Consider the following 17,859-nt stretch of genomic DNA (forward strand, 5'->3'; position numbering starts at 1 on the left):
TTGTCAGGATACTGTCTATCGGTATATGCATGGTATTTAAAAGGAACTAAATTTTTATTTTGGGGGGCTTAAAAATCACTGCAGATGGTGAGTGTAGCCATGAAATAAAAAAGACGCTTACTCCTTAGAAGAAAAGTTATGACCAACCTAGACAGCATATTAAAAAGCAGAGACATAACTTTGCCATCAAAGGTCCATCTAGTCAAGGCTATGGTTTTTCCAGTAGTAATGTATGAATGTGCGAGTTGGACTATAAAGAAAGCTGAGCACTGAAGAATTGATGCTTTTGAACTGTGGTGTTGGAGAAGACTCTTGAGAGTTGCTTGGACTGCAGGGAGATCTAATCAGTCCATCCTAAAGAAAATCAGTCCTGAATGTTCATTGGAAGGACTGATGTTGAAGCTGAAACTCCAATACTTTGGTCACCTGATGCGAAGAGCTGACTCATTTGAAAAGACCCTGATGCTGGGAAAGATTGAAGGCAAGAGGAGAAGGGGACGACAGAGGATGAGATGGTTGGATGGCATCACTGACTCAATGAACATGAGTTTGAGTAAACTCTGGGAGCTGGTGATGGACAGGGAGGCCTGGAGTGCTGCAGTCCATGGGGTCGCAAAAAGTCAGACATGACTGAGGGACTGAACTGAACTGAAACTTTTTAACTGGTTAGAGGAAGTAAGCGACAGGTTGTTATTGCATTAACATAAAATGTTATTAAACAAAGAGGAAGATGTAGTTCAAGCATGGCATAGTACAGCAGGAAGTTTTGCATCAAAAGCAGATGCTACAGGGGCAACAAATGAAAAGCAAAGGTAAAAGCATTCCACCTCCAAGATGGAGGAATAAGCTCCTAACAAGCTGACCTTTCCACTGATGACAACATAAGCTCTGGGGAAAAACGCTAAAAACAAGTATTCAAGGGCCCTGGGACAGAAACAGAGAGACACTGGAGGGGAGTCAAAACTTGAAGGAAGCAAACTAGCACTAGAAATACTAGAGTGTATTTCCTGGGTTTTTGGTTTTTTTTTTAATGTGTCTTTGCCCTAAAGGGAATCTGTAGTAAAAAGGGCAAAGAGGAATCAAAACTCTGATAGAGAAATTCCATGTCTTTCTCGTCGGAGGAACCGGGGTGGGAGGGAAGCAAGGGGTAACCAGTGGCTATATGGGATGACGAAGAAGTCCTAGAAAAGAGGAAACCAGAGTATGAGCACCCCAATGTGGGGCTTTCCAGGGGCACTATTGGTAAAGAACCCATCTGCCAATGGAGGAGACACAAAACACACGGGTTTAATCCCTTGGTCGGGAAGGTCCCCTGGAGGAAGGCATGGCACCCCTCTCCAGTATTCTTGCCTGGAGAATCCCATGGATGGGGAGACTGGCGGGCTAGAGTCCATACGGTCGCCTAGGAGTCGGACATGACTGAAAACCGACCGAGCACACACAGCACAACTGGCTGATCCCTGGCCATGCGTGTGGCAGAGCAAACGCAGTCTGAACTGCTAATATCTAACCTACTTCCCACCACAAGCATGAGAGGCTTTGAAGTTTAAGCCAATTGCATGTTAAAGCTAAAACAAAAACAGCAACACTCTTCTGAGGAATATAAGTGAACCCAAAGTCACCACAAAAGAATTGTCACACTGTCCAGGAAACAATCCCAAATTACTGAATATATGAGGAGTCAGGAAAATGTGACCCAGTCTCAAAAGCAAGATAATCAACAGGTACCAATGCTTAGCTGACACAGACACTGGTATTACTAGACAAAGACTTTAAACTAGCTATTCCGAATATGTTCATCAAGGTAAAGATATATAGGCTCAAAATAAAAAATCTCAACAGATAAGTAGAAAAGTGAAAAATAAACTGAATGAAAACACGGAGCTAAAAAATACATAAAATTTAAAAATTCAATGGACGGGCTTAATAGCAGAATAATGATGACTAAGGGAAGAGTCAGTGATCTTGTAGGGAGGGAAAGAAGCGGGGGGGAAAGGTAGAAAAGAAATGAACAGAGCATCAGGAAACATAGGAAAAAAATCAAAAGGTCTCCTACATATAGGTAACTGAAGTCCTAAAAGAACAGGTAAGAGAATACAGAACAGGAAAAATATATCCAAATAATGTCTAAAAACTTCCCAAACCTGATAAATGACACAAATCTATAGATTCAAGAAGTTCAGTCACCCCCAAAAGGATAATTACAAAGAAAGCCATGCCTAAGAACATCATATGCAAACTCTAAAAAAACCAATGGTAAAGAGAAAAATCTTTAAAGTAGTCAGAGAAAAACAATTTGTTACACAGAGGGCAACAATGATTCAAATGACTGCAACCTTGTCATCAGAAACCATGGAAGCCAGAAGAGGGTGGAACATCTTTAAATGCTGAAAGAAAAGCCCAGAATTCTATACCCAGCTAAAATGTCCTACATGAATGAAGGCAAAAAAAGACATTTTCAGATAAAGAAAAACCAAGAGAAACAGTTGCCACCACACCAGCACTATAAGAAATACTAAAGGAGTTCTTCAGGCTGAAGTGAAATGATACACTGAAGAAACTTGGATCTTCAGGAATGAATGAAGACATGTGAAATGGTAAATACCTGGGAAAATACAAAAATTCATCCTTTTAATTTCTTAAAATACATATGACTACTTAAAGCAAAGCTATAACACCATTCTGTGGGATTTACAATCAGAGCACATGTAATATATACGCCAATCACAGCCAGACAGACAATAGTAATTAGAGTAAATGGAGCTATTTAAATGTACTGAATTCTGTGGAATATACATACAAAGGTTTCTACCTTCTATATGAGAACATGAACTCTAAGAGGACTGTGAAAAGTTATGAATATATGTTGAAATTTCTAAAGCAAATAGGCATAGCACTAAAAAGCCAACAGAAAAATTAAAATGGAATTTTTAAAAATTTTTCAAATAATCCAAAAGAAGATAGGAAAGGGGAAAACAAAGGAATAAAAAACAGAGTGAATAAACAAAAAACAAACTTTAAAATGACAAGCCTTAGCATAGAAATAACTACACTAAATATCAATGGACTAAATACTCCAATAAAAAGTCAGAGTTATCAGAATGGATTTTTTTAAAAAAGCAATACCCAACTATGTGCTGTCTGCAAATACAAGAGATTATTTTATATATACATAGATAGGCTCATAGTAAATGGAAGAAAAAGGATACACCATAAAGGATTTACCAAACATAAAAAAGACTAACTATATTAATATCAAATTAGACTTAAAAATAAGAGTAACACAGAAGATAAAGACAGGCATTTCATAATAACAAATGAATGAATTTACCAGAAAGACAAAACAATTATAACAGCTTCAAAATAAATGACATGAAACATGACAAAATGAAAGGGGCAAACAGACACTTCTACAATCATACGAGATTTTAACTCCTTCTCTCAAAAATGGACAGAACTACTAAATAAAACATCAGTAAAGATACAATACCTGAACAACAGTGATATTTACAGATCAAACCTTATCCTGCAGCATTTACATACAAGTGTACACAGTATGTTCAGCAAGACAGGTCATATCTTATATGAGGCTATAAAGCAAATCTCACTGTGTTTAAAAGGATTGAAATCATACTAAAATTTCTAATAACAACACAATTAAATTATAAAGTAGTAACGATAAGAAATCTAGGAAAATTCGAAGTACTTGAAAATTAAACAACACCCTTCCCAATAATCCCTGGTTAAAGGAGCCTTTAGAAAACGTGTCTAACTTAACAATAATGCAAACACAAAGTACAGTTGATGGAATGGACTGAAACAGTGCTTCGAGGATAACTTACAGCTTTAAATGCTTGTATCAGAAACAAAAAGAGGTCAAAATCAATGACTGGGAGAGGGTCTTAGCTACATACACACTGCTGGCTGGGCGTGAGGCCTTGTGCACTTACACTGGAGAAAGAAGGTCCACCCAAAAGTGAAAACTGGGGCAGACTTATGAACTGCTTGAAAGTGGGATGCTGAACATTCCTAAACCTTGTCGGCAAAAGCGGAAAGCCTTAATGGCTCAAGGTGCTCAAGCACACCTGACTGATCACTGGCTGGACTGCTAAGCTATTGGAAGCCAGGCTCAAAAATATTTTAGAAGACGGCGGGGCGGGGTGGGGGGTGGGGGGAGGGTGGAAGCACATAACTTTCTACTTCAAGAAACTGGTAAGGGGTAACAAGATGGCGACTGAGACAGTGGAGCTTCACAAGCTGAAGCTTGCTGAACTAAAGCAGGAGTGTCTTGCTCGTGGTTTGGAGACCAAGGGAATAAAACAAGATCTCATCAACAGGCTCCAGGCATATCTTGAAGAGCATGCTGAAGAGGAGGCAAATGAAGAAGAGGTACTGGGAGATGAAACAGAGGAAGAAGAACCAAAGACCTTAGAACTGCCTGTCAAAGAGGAAGAACCTCCTGAAAAAACTGTTGATGTGGCAGCAGAGAAAAAAGTGGTAAAAATTACATCTGAAATACCACAGACTGAGAGGATGCAGAAGAGAGATGAACGATTCAATGTACCTGTGAGTTTAGAGAGTAAGAAAGCTGCCCGGGCAACTAGATTTGGGATTTCTCCAGTTCCATCAAAAGGTCTGTCGTCTGACACCAGGCCTATGGTTAACCTGGATAAGCTAAAAGAAAGAGCTCAAAGGTTTGGTTTGAGTGTCTCTTCAATCTCCAGAAAGTCGGAGGATGACGAAAAGCTGAAAAAGAGGAAGGAGAGATTTGGGATTGTCACAAGTTCAGCTGGAACAGGAACCACAGAGGATACAGAGGCAAAGCAGAGGCAAAGAGCAGAGCGCTGTGGAATTGCCTGATGAAAAGCTTTTAATGCTTTCTGTTCTCCGGTGTTTTCCACCTCTTTGACTCTTCCTGGTCACCTACATACCTAAATGCACAGTTATGTGCCTAGGTCCTGCCTTGCAATGAGGGAGCATGTACCCCAGGTACATCTGTGAACTCCAGCAGCAGTTTGACTTATTGCAGTTCCCCTTTTTTTTTTTTTTTGCAGTTCCAACTTTAAGGTTTTTGTTGTTGTGGTGTTGTTTTTTAATTATTATTTTGCTTGTTAATAAAAAAAGAATAGAAAAAAGAAAAAAAAAAGAAACTGGTAAAGAAGAGCAAAGTAAATTCAAAGCAACTTAAAAAAGAAAGAAAACAGCAAAGCAGAATCCAACAAAATAGACATCAGCAAACAAGACAGAAAAATGAAGTCAGCCAAAAGCTGGTTCTTTGAAAAAAGCAACAAAGTCAGGAACCTAGAGTGACTGAGGAAAAACGAGAACACAAATCAATCCCACAAATGAGTACCTCTTCAGATTCGGTAAACTTTAAAAGGCTAACAAAAAGCACAGGTGAAGTTTAAAGTTATAAGCAGCCTCTTTGGAAATCCAGTACTGAATAATCACCTCAAAAACCACATCACAACTCTGACGATTATCTGTTCAGCACAATCACAAGCTGGGCTTTTAAAAGGATGATTTAACATAAACACACTCATACTAGGGACTGAAGTGAAGCTGTAAAGCCAGGTACCCACCCATCCCCGTAAACTCATCATGAACAAGCTCCTAAGGCAGCATATCAGGAATTTCTGTAACTCCCTGAATGGGGGCTAGCTTTAGAGAATAACCACTAGGTTTTTTTTTTACCTCTTCTACAGTGCCTTCACCAATTTTTGCTTTTTAAAATTTCTCTGTAGTATTCATGGTGTGCTCCAAACTCTGACTTTCAAAACAAATGAAAAGCTAATTTTCCTCAAGCTATTTCTATAAGAATTACAGGCAGAGGGATAATGCCTTATAATGTATTTAAGGGGTTTCCCTGGTAGCTCACACTGTAAAGAATCTGCCTGCACTGCAGGAGACCTGGGTTCGATCCCTGGGTCAGGAAGATCCCCTTGGAGAAGGGAATGGCTACTCACTCCAGTATTCTTGCCTGGAGAATTCCATGGACAGAGGAGCCTAAGGACACATAAGACAATGTCTAAATATTGAGAGTAAGACTAGGAAGTGCCAGTATATTTGAAATATTGTTGAGCTCTTTCCCCCATTTAATAACACTGCATTGCTGCTGCTGCTAAGTCACTTCAGTCGTGTCCAACTCTGTGCAACCTCATAGACGGCAGCCCACCAGGCTCCCCCGTCCCTGGGATTCTCCAGGCAAGAACAATGGAGTGGGTTGCCATTGTCTTCTCCGAAGACTGCATTAGGTATATAAAAATCTTAAATATGTCTGAGTTATTCAGATGTGACCATCACAGGTGATTTCTTATTCAATGACTCTGAGAAAAATTCTCAAACAATGAGGCTCCGTGATCTCCTCCATGGCATCAAGTCCCACACTGGCTACACGCTGTCTTCCCAGACAGAGGGGAAGAATGTGAAAAAACAAAGAAACAAAAAGCAACAGGAATCAAACTAAATGGCACTCAGGAGAAGAGTTTTAATCATTTTGATAGACCTGAGAAAGAGCTGTCATAGTCATGAAAATGCTTTGAAGAAATCTTGATTAGACTCAGCACGATGAAGAAATTAAAAAAAAAAAAAAAAAAGACAGGTGTCAGTTAAAAAGCAACTCCTTAAATGTAAATCAAAAATAGTTTGTAACTGAGCCAAAGAAGCCATTACAAGCTGCAATATAAACAGGCATTTAATGATTTTTCCAATGTTATGTTATTGATCTAACAGGCCCTGTGTTTCCGCTGAAATGAATAAGTAATTTGTTTAAGATAACATTAACAGGATTTGCAGCATATTAAATATCTTGGGTCTCGCTCATCGGTAAAATCACCATGATAAAAAACAAATTCTACAGTGTCTTTCAGTGAAACATTTGCATCATTTCAGAAATCATAGCACAAGGCCTGAGACACGAGATACACCCAGCAAGTGCAAAAAGGCATTTCTAAGTCATGACACCCTGAATGGCATTTATTCAGCTTCTAACATATTCATACACTTCTAACATTATTAATACACTTCTAACATCAGACACTACAACTCGAAGCCCTGAAAACACAATGGCAAACAAGAGATGAGGTCTCTGCTCTCAGAGTTTCCAGTCCATCTGGGAAGACAACCAGGGAAGCAAGGTATGCTAAGAAAGGGTACCAGGCTCCGTACAGAGAACGGGGCCCAAACCACTGTAAAGGAAGCCTAAGAAGATACCTGGAGACATGGATGCTGAGGCTGAGGCGAGGATGGAAGTAGGACAGAGCCAGGCTTCTTGGGGGAGAGGATGGTTTAGTAAAAGATGGCTCCTGGCTAAGAAAACTGCAGTCATAGGCCCAGTACATGCAAATGGCCAGGTATTTACGTTGAGTTGTCTTTTCTGTCAGAAGAGAGACTACTGTGGAATATTAGACTTGCTTAGTAAAGCTGCATGTATCAAAAGACAAGTCACAGGACTTTCCTGGTGGTCTAGTGGTTAAGAATCGCCTTCCAAAGGAGGAACGCAGGTGTGATCCCTGGTTGGGCAACTAAGCCCACGTGCTGCAACTACTAAGCCCTCCGGCTCTAAAGCCCATGCTCCGCAACAAGAGAAGCCACTGCAAGGAGTGAGCCCACTGCAACTAGAGAGTAGTCCCAGTGCGCCAAAACTAGAGAAAGCCCACATGCCGCAACAAAGATCCCCAAAATAAAAATAATAGTAAAATAAATAAAAAATAAAGAAGAGAAGGAATTTAAAAAAAAAAAGCAGTCACCTAACTTCTTAACCTAGGAAGAAGAAAGGTAAGAAGGTCACAGTCTCATCTTGGCCGATTCCCTACGTGGCCCTTCCACAGGCCAGGCGTGAGGGGGCACCCAGGGCTGAGTGTGTTTGTGCCTCAGTCACTCAGTCGTGTCCGACTCTTTGCAGCTCTATGGGCTGTAGCCCGCCAGGCTTCTCTGTCCATGGGATTCTCCAGGCAAGAATACCGGAGTGGGTAGCCATTCCTTTTCCAGGGGATCTTCCTGACCCAGGGATTAAACCTAGGTCTCCTGCATTGCAGGCAGATTCTTCATCATCTGGGCCACCAGGGAAGCCCCCAGTGGTGAATAAGACGGCCAAATGAACAAATCAGAGGACTTCTGTGGCTATGTGATTCTGAAATCTAGCTCCCTGATTTCAGGTATCGCTGAATAAAATATTGAGCTTAAAAGCTACTATTGAAAGATGCAAAAATAAGTAAGGGAACAATCATTACAGGACATTAAATACAGTATAACAGGAACATTAAAAGAAGCTTTGACACCTCTTACCCATAAACAAGGAATTATGTTTGCATTTTCAAGTAAATACTACTCACTGGTGTCTTACAGATTTCAGATTTACACACACTTATGTTTACTGTTCACAGCGAGGGAGGCCAAGCAGTATCATAATAATTACTACCAATTATCAGGCACTGCTGGTGGAGTGCCAGACTCTTTGCTGGGAACTTAAAATCTGTGATCGTGGGGCTTCCCTGGTGGTCCAGGGGCTAAGACTCCGAGCTCCCAATGCAGGGACTGGAGAGCCCCTGGTTGGAGAACTATATCCCACAAGCTGCAAAGAGTTCACATGCTGCAACGAAAGATCCTGCATGCCACAACAAAGATCAAAGATCCTGAGTGCCACAACTGAGACCCAGAGCAGCCAAATTAAACAGACGGACAGATAGTGTGTGATCTCATCTTACAAAGTAACTATCATCATCTCCATCTCTCAAGTGAGGAACCTGTGGCTTAGAGTTTATGTAACATGCCTCGAGGTGCATGGCTGACAGGTGGCAGAGGCAGGTTAGGTCCCATGTCAGTGTGATTTTAAAGCCTTTGCATGCCCTTCGCTCCCATTGCACGGCATAATTCCTTGTTTACGGGTAAGAGGTATCAAGGCTTCTTTTAATGTTCCTGTTAAACCATATTTGATGTCCCATAATGATTATCCCCTTAACTCATTTTTGCGTCTTTCAATAGAACAGTAGCTCTTAAGCTCAGTGACCAGAGCGAGGGAGCTGAAGGGCAACAATGAATGAGTAAAGATGTGACGAGATTTAGGGTGGAGGACTTCCCTGTTGGTACAGTGGGTTAAGAATCCATCTGCCAATGCAGGAGACATGGGTTCGATCCCTGATCTAGGAAGATCCCACGGGCTTCGGGACAACTAAAGTCCCTGCAACACAACTCCTGAGACTGTGCTCTCGAGTCCGGTGCTGCACCTACTGAGCCCACGCGCCTAGAGCCCGAGCTCCGCAAGAAGAGAAGCCACTGCAATGGGAAGCCCACGCACCACAAGGAAGAGCAGCCCCCGAGCGCCACAACTAGAGAAGGCCCACGCACGGCAGGAAGACCCAGCACAGCCAGAAACAAATGAGAGATAAATGGGGAAAAAAAAGATTTGGGCTGGGGAGTTCCCATCAGTGCTCTCTCAACCATGCTGAAGTCTCAGGACCGTCATAATCTCAGGGGCCCTGCCCCCACACCTGAAGTCATCCTTCGGTTTCTAATAATCCATTCCCTTCGGGTTCCATGTAAACTGCCTTTCTAAGGATTGTGGGGGGATGGGTCACAAATAAGCAAATATGAAAACATGTCACTATTAACAGCAGTGTCATTCACACCCTGTACCCAGTACTGTTCCTGGTGTCATGAGCTCCTGCAGTGCCTTTCATATTGAAATCTACTTCGAAATAACCATCATAAAAGTTCAAAGCAATGCCAGCTTTATATACATAATCATTTCATGTAATCCTCACAACAATCCTAGAAAATCCGTAACACAGTCCTCAGTTTATAGATAAGCAGAAGCTTATCAAAGAATCTGCCCAAGGTCACACAACTATAGCAATATGATTCCAGAGCCTAAACTTTCCATTTTTATAACATGGCATATATTCCTGTGATGGTTATATACTTTTTTTTTAAAATACAAAAAAAAAATTTGACCTGAATTTGTGTTTGTAGAAATTTTCATATAGAACTGCTTATATTCTGCTCATACATCATCAGAATTATATACTGTTAGTCTGTGGCACTTCGTTTAATAAGAAGAAAATGTTAATCAGCATACTTAACATTTTCACATGTTTTTATTATTAACACCAGGGAACTTGAAATCTATGTGAAGAAATAGCTGAACAATACATATATTCTTCAATAGGTTTGCATCCTAAGAAAAGAGGATGTTTTGTGATGGTTAATATCAAAACTATTTAGGGTCCAACAATAAGAGTGTTGGTATTCGACCTTTTTACAATCCTAATTTAGAAGCAACTAAACTATCTTTCAGTTTATTTGTTTGTAAAACAAGTATTTGATACCAGTTTAATGGAATAAGTGAATCACAAAAAGTTATAAAATAAATGGGGAAAAGTACAGAGGCAAACAGGTCAATATAGGAATCACCATCTGGTGTCCCCCATTCCTCTCAATTTGCTCTTTCTATCCTTCCAAGTAAACATACAAATCATTTTAGAAAAAGGGCTATAAGAAAGGAACAGAAAAGTGAAAAATATATGATAGAGTATCTCTAAAGAATCAGTACATTTGTCTTATTTTCTCATCTACGTGCAATACTTACTAACTACTTCCTTTATTTTAGAGACAAGCTCAAAACAAACCAGGCAGCAATGCTTGTGAACCAGCTGACTGAACACCACAGCATCTAGACTGGGACGTGGGCAAGCTCCCACCGTGTAGTTAACACACAAAACAAAGGCCCAACACACTTACCAATTGGTACCTGTTCAGGCTGGCTGAGAGAAACAAATGCTGACGTGTCATCAATCCAGGATATCTGAATGTTACCTGCAATATTGAATTAAAAGCAAAGTAAGCATTTAGCCATTTAGATAGCTATCAGATTCCATTTGTATATCTGATATATTTTGGAACATTCATCAATTTAAAGAGAGATGAGGTGTTAGTTTAAAAGATGATCAAAATCTCAGCACTAAAGAGAAATAAAACTCAAATCTATCACAGTAGCTACTACAGTTAAAACTTCAAGAAAGCAGATAAACCAGGACAACCAGAAGAATCTTTAAAAGTTTGTTTTAAAAACAAACAAAAAAAGATCCTTCTGGATTAAATCCTGAGGCAGTTTATCATTCAACCCAATCTCCTGCCAGGGTTAGAGACTTTTTTCCAATCAAGATCAGGAGAAGGGAGTTCCCTGGTGGTCTAGTCATTAGGATTCGGCACTTTCACTGCTGGGGTCAGGATTTAAAATAAACAAACAAATGAAAACTAATGAAGACTTAAATAAATGAAGGAATATGCCAGGTTCATGTACTAAAAGACTAAAAATCCATGAGCCTGGTATAATTTTTAAAAGATCACTAGTAAAAACCAGAGACCATGTGTGTAAGAAATAAGAAAAATTCACTGTTGATCTCAAGGCCAGGGAAAGAATTCAAAGAAAAACAGATAGAGGATGAGGAAAAGAAGGCATCAGAGAGAGGAAACCAAGACAGACCAATACAGAAAAGAAAAACACGGAGGGACAGAAAGCAGTATAGTAGCACAAAATGACTTTCACATACAGAGACAAGTCCTCTGCAAAGGCGAAACGCGAAGAGTGGAATGCAGGAGAGCAGACAGAGGCAGGAGAGGAGCAGAGGGCTGGGAGCTGGAGAAAACCCAGGGCAAGCAGAGATCTACCCACTACCCTCTTCCTGAAAAAACAAGGGAGACTGGAATTTTTTTTAAATGGCTAAACACCACCAGAACTTAGTGATGAAAAAATGTCTTATTATCTATTAAAATTTTTGAAGGCTTCGGAACACTTGAAAACTGCTTTGCTTCTCCTTCACAGGAAAGAACTTTTACCTCCTGCTGCACCATGGGGTGCCAGGACTTTCTCAATTACAAAAGTCACGACCATGACTTCCTTAGCTCTCTACGCTGTATGTTTTTTTTAGACAAATAATATTTGGGGGCTTCCCAGGTGGCTCAGTGGAAAAGAATTCACCTACCAATGCAGGAGATGTGGATTCAATCCCTAGGTTGGGAAGATTCCCTGGAGGAGGAAATGGCAACCCACTCCAGTATTCTTGCCTGAGAAATCCCAGGGACAGAGGAGCCTGGTGGGCCACAGTCCATGGGGTTACAAAGAGTTGCACACGACTTAGTGACTCAACAACAATATTTAGCGTTTCTTAAGTAATTATTCTAGGCCACATACTATTCTGAATGCGTTCCATGGATCAGCTCATTTGATCATCCTGACAAGCCTATTAAATGGGCAGTACCATTATCACCATCATCATGTCCAAGGAGGAAACACAAATACAGAGAGGTTACCTGTTCAATATCACACAGCTAACCTTTCTTTAATTAAAATGAAAAATATTCTACTCAGAGCATTCTGCTGAATTTAGCCAATTAAACTTTGAGTAAATAGGGGTAAGAGCAACACAAGATGGGAAACATCAAAAGCTTACCAAAGGAATGTGCTGTGAAATCTAACTGCATTTAAATTAAAAAGCAGGACCAGAATTTCAGAAGTCATTTAGACTATCTGCAAAGATGAGGATAACTTGCTAGAAACACACTTATGTTCATTTACGTTCCTAAAAATTGCACGACGTTTTGTACTTATAAAAGCTAATATATGTTTATTTTAAGAAATACTGAAAAGCACAAAGAGGAAGAAAAAAATCCTATCTAAAACATAAGAGCATGGTGCATCCTTTCAGTTTGATTTCTAAGTTCAACAAAAATGATGTAAGTTATATAGGAATTCTCCTTTTATCTGCTTTTTACTATAGATGCTAAAATATAAACACCTTACCATCTTTTAACAAACTTCAACTCTTTCTAAAATGGCTACATGCTAAGCTGTTGGGGACACATTAACATTCACTAAACATGCTTATTATTGGACAATCAAGTCTTTGCTGTTTCCATTTTAATCACAAATTTCCAGAGATGACAGTTTAAATACTTTGTTAAAATTAAGAGACACTGCTGAAGACTTACAATCAGAATGGCCTTTATAAACCCTAATCAGAAGACTGTTCAGCTGAATCTAATGGCCTGACCTGATTAAAAAGGTAACAAAAGAACCTGCCTCATACTTGGTCCTCTCAAACATCTGTGCTTACCTGCCGGGCTATTTGATATCAAGCAGCAACTGCCTGCCCTTACGAAACAGGTATTCTCTTTCAATTTCACCTTAACAATTATTTAGCCTAGACTTCTTCCCCATGGGTCATAAGGGGCTAACTGTTCTTGATTTCCATGGATATAGATGAATTATAGTGCTCTACTGTGGGATGCTAGCAAAAGGTCCTCAGGTCATATTGGCATAAGAAAGCAGCATACCAAGCTCCAAAAACTCTCCGAGTGAGATGAAAACTTTGTATATTAATCCTCTTTTATGTCCAAGCTAAAGCCATCTATAATACATTGACCACCTAGATCGTAAGAAGAGCAGGACCCTGAAAGGACATCTATACTTATGCTTGACTTACCAAAGGCACTGAAAAGCTGGTAAAGGTCGCTGGTTTTCCATTCTTTGGGGAATGTCACATGGAGGACATGATCACGTTTAGGCTGCACTACAAAACAAATTTTTGATGAAAGGTTGATGGCTGAAAAGCGGACAGCTGACCAGTGGTTCGTCAATGAAACTGAGGCCAGGCTAACTTGGAAAATAATTATGAGAGCCTTGCAATTACCAAATGAGCCCTAACGTTCATGTGTATCCAACTTAAAAAAAGAAATGCACTGTCCAAACTGAATGGATGTGCTTGAACAGACGCGGTCCTGTCACAATCTTGATTTCTAATCCCACACCCACCATGTGACTGCGACACACAGCAAGAGACCTAACCACTCAAGCCACTCGTGGTTACAGACTGGGGACAACGAGACTCAGCTCACAGAACTGCTGCAAGGACGACAGGTTTGAGCATTAAAACTAGGACGAAGTGTGACACAGGATGTCCTCAAACTTCTACTGCAGTGATTATTATCACCGTGTATAAAGCGTAATTCCTCTGTTTCTATATGCCTATGGCATATATTAAGGCAATTTACCAAGGCTACAAAAACAGCAATGGAAAAGAACAATCAGAAGAAGCAACAACTACCTCTCAAACAGCCTGGGTGTCTGAGGTCTTCAAAAAGAAAAAAAAAAAAACCTAACCACAAAACTTAAATATATACATACTCAAATGACTGGAAAACAGAAAATGTACTGTTATTGACACAGCTAGTACATCTTGAAATCTATTACATATACAATTTTTTTTTACAGAAAATCATGAACTCAGAGTGCTGAGTGAAAATGAAGTAATGATGAGAAGATATATATTTTTTTAAATTCAACTCATGTATAAACTGGAAAATGTAAGTAAAGAGATGGGTTAATCAAGGCCCAAGGGTAACATTAACTTAAGCGTACTATTCATATCAACCACAAAATCACTGGCTATTTTTAAGTGAATAAAGCTCTTTCTTCAGTAATTCTGTTCCTGTTCTCCTTTCCAGACCACACACTTAAATGTGCAGATGCAATGAGAAAATAAAAAATTCACTTACAGTCTGGTCCTTCCAAGTTTAGATAGGGGATATCCATGACTCTCATAAGAAATAACCTACCAAAAGAAAAGGAAAATGGATAATGGACTAACTTCTATTTTAAAAAAAAAAAGCAACTGATATAAACATCTAGAAAATTCTTTTGTAGAAGCTCCTTAATTATATTACCTTATTTCTAAAATCACTTTGAAGAGTCTTAAGATCCACTTCACATCTTTCTCTAGAGCTAAATATTAGTCAGACATGACTGAGCACACTTCTTGAGTCTGAAATATTTATTACAAATAGAAAACAAAAACTGGTATCCCCAACACCTACAACAGTTCCTGGAGCTGTTCCTGAAGTAGTTCAGGAGCTACTCAATAAATATTAGCCAGATGAATAAAATTAGTCATCAAAGAGTCAAAACGAAGTCCTCTGCTGAGCTGCCCTGTTAGTCCAGAGAAACTGAGAGAAAACAAGTCCTACAGTGTACTGACCATCTTAACCCCCGTGAACAACTGTCCCCACAAACTGTAAAGGTAATCCCTATGGACTGGTGTTTTGTGAGCTAGGAATGTGTCACCAATGTCTTTCTTTTCTTCTTTTTTTAAAGTGAAATGCCATCATTGGATGAGTACTGATCTTACTGGGTGAACTGTCATTACTCCCATTTAAAACATATTAAAAGCATGAAGCAAAATAATCCTTGGTAAAAACAAACAAAAAACCTAAAACATTGATAGAAACCACAGCAGTCATTTATGTATACTTTTTAAATGGATACAAAGGCACTTTTTAAAAGAGCGCTTCTAAATTACAGCTCTCCATAATGCCATTCAATTTGCTTTTATTTGCAAGATTGTGGGCAAAATATCAGGCATTCTGTTGTCTGTAAGATGATTTTAATGAGTTTTATTTAGATAACGGCATATTGTGCATTTCTGGTAGGGACTGCATTATACAGCAAATTAAAAAGGCAATCCAAGTGCCCAACAAGCAATTAGTTTGGCTTCACTGACCTGCAATTAAGGCACATTATTACCAGGCATTCAAAAGCCAGGCAGGGCATGATCCAGTTTACAAATGGAACCATCAGCATGAATACCACTGTTCTGTGAACGCCAGAAGAAACAAAGTCCTGGTACTCTGCGGTTTGAGGACTTGTTGCCTAGCCTACAATTTAATAAACCAAATCCTATGGCTAAGAAACCAAATTTATTTTTAGTTCACTAATTTAGGCTCAAGTGTACTATTCTGGATCTGGTAGCTGGTTCACCCAGTTTAATCGATACCGCCTGCAACGCCAGAAAACAATGAGACATATAAAAGCACAGATTCCCCTCGAAAGTGGTTGTTATTACTACTGACAGCCAGAACCTGATGAGTTAGTCCTGGGTTAGAAGGATCAACACTTTTATGGTTCACGTAATTCTCAATTCTCCATTTAGTAAATTGAGAGATGGCTCCCAACTCTAAACCAAAAAAAAAAAAAAACCAAAACAATTTTCAGTAAAAGTTGAAGAAACATATCAACCACTATAAAAATAAATTGTGTACCCAAATTTCAACAGAAGAATAAAAACTGAATCAACAAGATGTTCACTGCTATACCTTCAAAGGCACCAGTAATCAAAATCAACCTCCAGATTCAACAACCTGTGTGCATGGGTAAATTACAGTTCATCATTCCAACAGAATTAATTTCAAGATAACTTTCAAAAAATTCAAAACATCAGTAACTTGTAGGGCAATTTTTGATTTAAAAAAAGCACAAAATTTTATACTATTGTGACAGCTTTGTAAAACACTGGTATCATTAAACCAAAAATAAAAAATACTCCCCACTCCCTGCTCTGAAAAAAAGCAGCCAATGGTTCTGGGAAACTGAGTTTTGTTCTTCAAAAATCCTTTTATGATTATTTTTTAAACTTAAAACAGAGGCTACCAGAACTGTGAGCCCCAGGGGTAATAACTAGAGATTTTCTTAGAGAAAGTTCAACTGAAAACACCAGTAGAATCAATCCGTATATCCTGTGCACTACCCCACCTGCTGTGGGGAGACAAATATAAAGTAAAATCACAAGTTTGAGTGTTCAGCTGCTTTATTTCTTTTAAAAATACTGTTTTCCTCGTAAGGTCATGTGGCCTCAACAAGTTTAGAAAATCTATTGTATAAATACAAACAAGGGTGACATTTAAAAAGCAGATTTCCCCAATTCTCTCACCATGTAAATATATATTTTCTTAATTTTAAAGATACATTTTGTCAAGCATTACACTGGCTGTTTGTCCTTTAATATTTCATCTCGATTATAAGTATCATTTCTGTTCAAACTCAGTAAAAATTTATTCTCAGCAGAAACACTCAAAAGATTTTTCTTAAGTTAGTTAATCCTACACTACCTTGTTTGCTTACTCAATACTTTAACTAAATAGAAACCCCTTCCAAATGAATTATATTAATAGCCCTTCTCACTCATCCCTCCAGCTTCATGTTTGGGCTTTACAGAGAAGCAAATCACCCCAAACCCTGGAAGAACACGCAAACCAATCTGAGTGTGACTTGGCTGACTGCACCCCATGCAACTGGGAAACCGATTCTAAAACTGGAGCTGAGCGTCTGTGGAACAGAACCAAAGTCAACTCGCCGAGGGCCTCCCTCTCCTTTTAGGCCAGACAGTTTGCAGGCCACTGCTCTGGAAGCATCCCTGCCTGCCCTTTTGAGGGAAAATTAAAACATTTCATTGCATGCACGCCTCATACTGACTGGCTGTCAGATGGCCTACACTGACACCCTGGGATGATCTGATAAAATACCTCATGTGTGGCTCATCTGACCGAACAGTTTTCATTTTAATGTAAGAGAAATGCACTAGGCGAGCAGAAATACTGACAAGCACATGAAAGGATGCTCCTTCCCTGTGAATTGCATTGAAGAACAGTCTCTCCCAGAAGGCCTTTCATCTGCAGATATTGGAAACACACTCGGACCATTGCTTGCAGGAAATGTTATTTTTATTTCAGTGAAGATTCAGGGTGGCTATAATTTGGTAGAGACACACAAGACTGTGTGGGGCCCTGGCCACGTTCCTGCAAGCCTCCTGATGAAACACTATTTTTGCACTTATTCTCTGAAGGACTGACAATGATTCTGTCAAAGACTAAAATTAAAGTTCCCATCTGATACAAGGGCCAATCGTACATTGGGATTCTATCCCAGTACACTACATGACTCATGTTCACATTCTAGATGCTATAAAATAAATTCTACCCTTTGGGGCATCTGTCAGTTTTTTAATGTTCTGTGATGACACTGGCGATGTT

The 17,859-nt window shown here is 39.4% G+C and overlaps 2 protein-coding genes across 5 annotated transcripts in view; one reads left to right on the plus strand and one right to left on the minus strand.

Annotated features, from left to right (window-relative positions):
• Positions 1-17,859, minus strand: part of PARN (poly(A)-specific ribonuclease) — a 176,075-nt gene that overhangs the window by 104,244 nt on the left and 53,972 nt on the right. For all 4 annotated transcript variants that reach the window (XM_061152875.1, XM_061152877.1, XM_061152876.1 and 1 more), the window contains 3 exons: positions 14,554-14,609; positions 13,482-13,568; positions 10,738-10,812 (listed from right to left, as the gene is read on the minus strand). In XM_061152875.1, coding sequence (XP_061008858.1) covers positions 10,738-10,812; positions 13,482-13,568; positions 14,554-14,609 — 218 coding nt within the window. The remainder of the gene's footprint in view (positions 1-10,737; positions 10,813-13,481; positions 13,569-14,553; positions 14,610-17,859) is intronic.
• LOC133064022 (SAP domain-containing ribonucleoprotein-like) lies at positions 4,222-4,891 on the plus strand. The gene has a single exon (XM_061153967.1). The coding sequence runs from the start codon at positions 4,228-4,230 to the stop codon at positions 4,858-4,860; it is 633 nt and encodes a 210-aa protein (XP_061009950.1). The 5' UTR covers positions 4,222-4,227; the 3' UTR covers positions 4,861-4,891.

Source organism: Dama dama, chromosome 10 (genome assembly GCF_033118175.1).
Source record: "Dama dama isolate Ldn47 chromosome 10, ASM3311817v1, whole genome shotgun sequence".
Classification (NCBI taxonomy): Eukaryota; Metazoa; Chordata; class Mammalia; order Artiodactyla; family Cervidae; genus Dama; species Dama dama.

Excerpts from the sequence above, each read along its gene's own strand:
- LOC133064022 (XM_061153967.1), top strand. The coding sequence starts at position 4,228 with ATGGCGACTGAGACAGTGGAGCTTCACAAGCTGAAGCTTGCTGAACTA.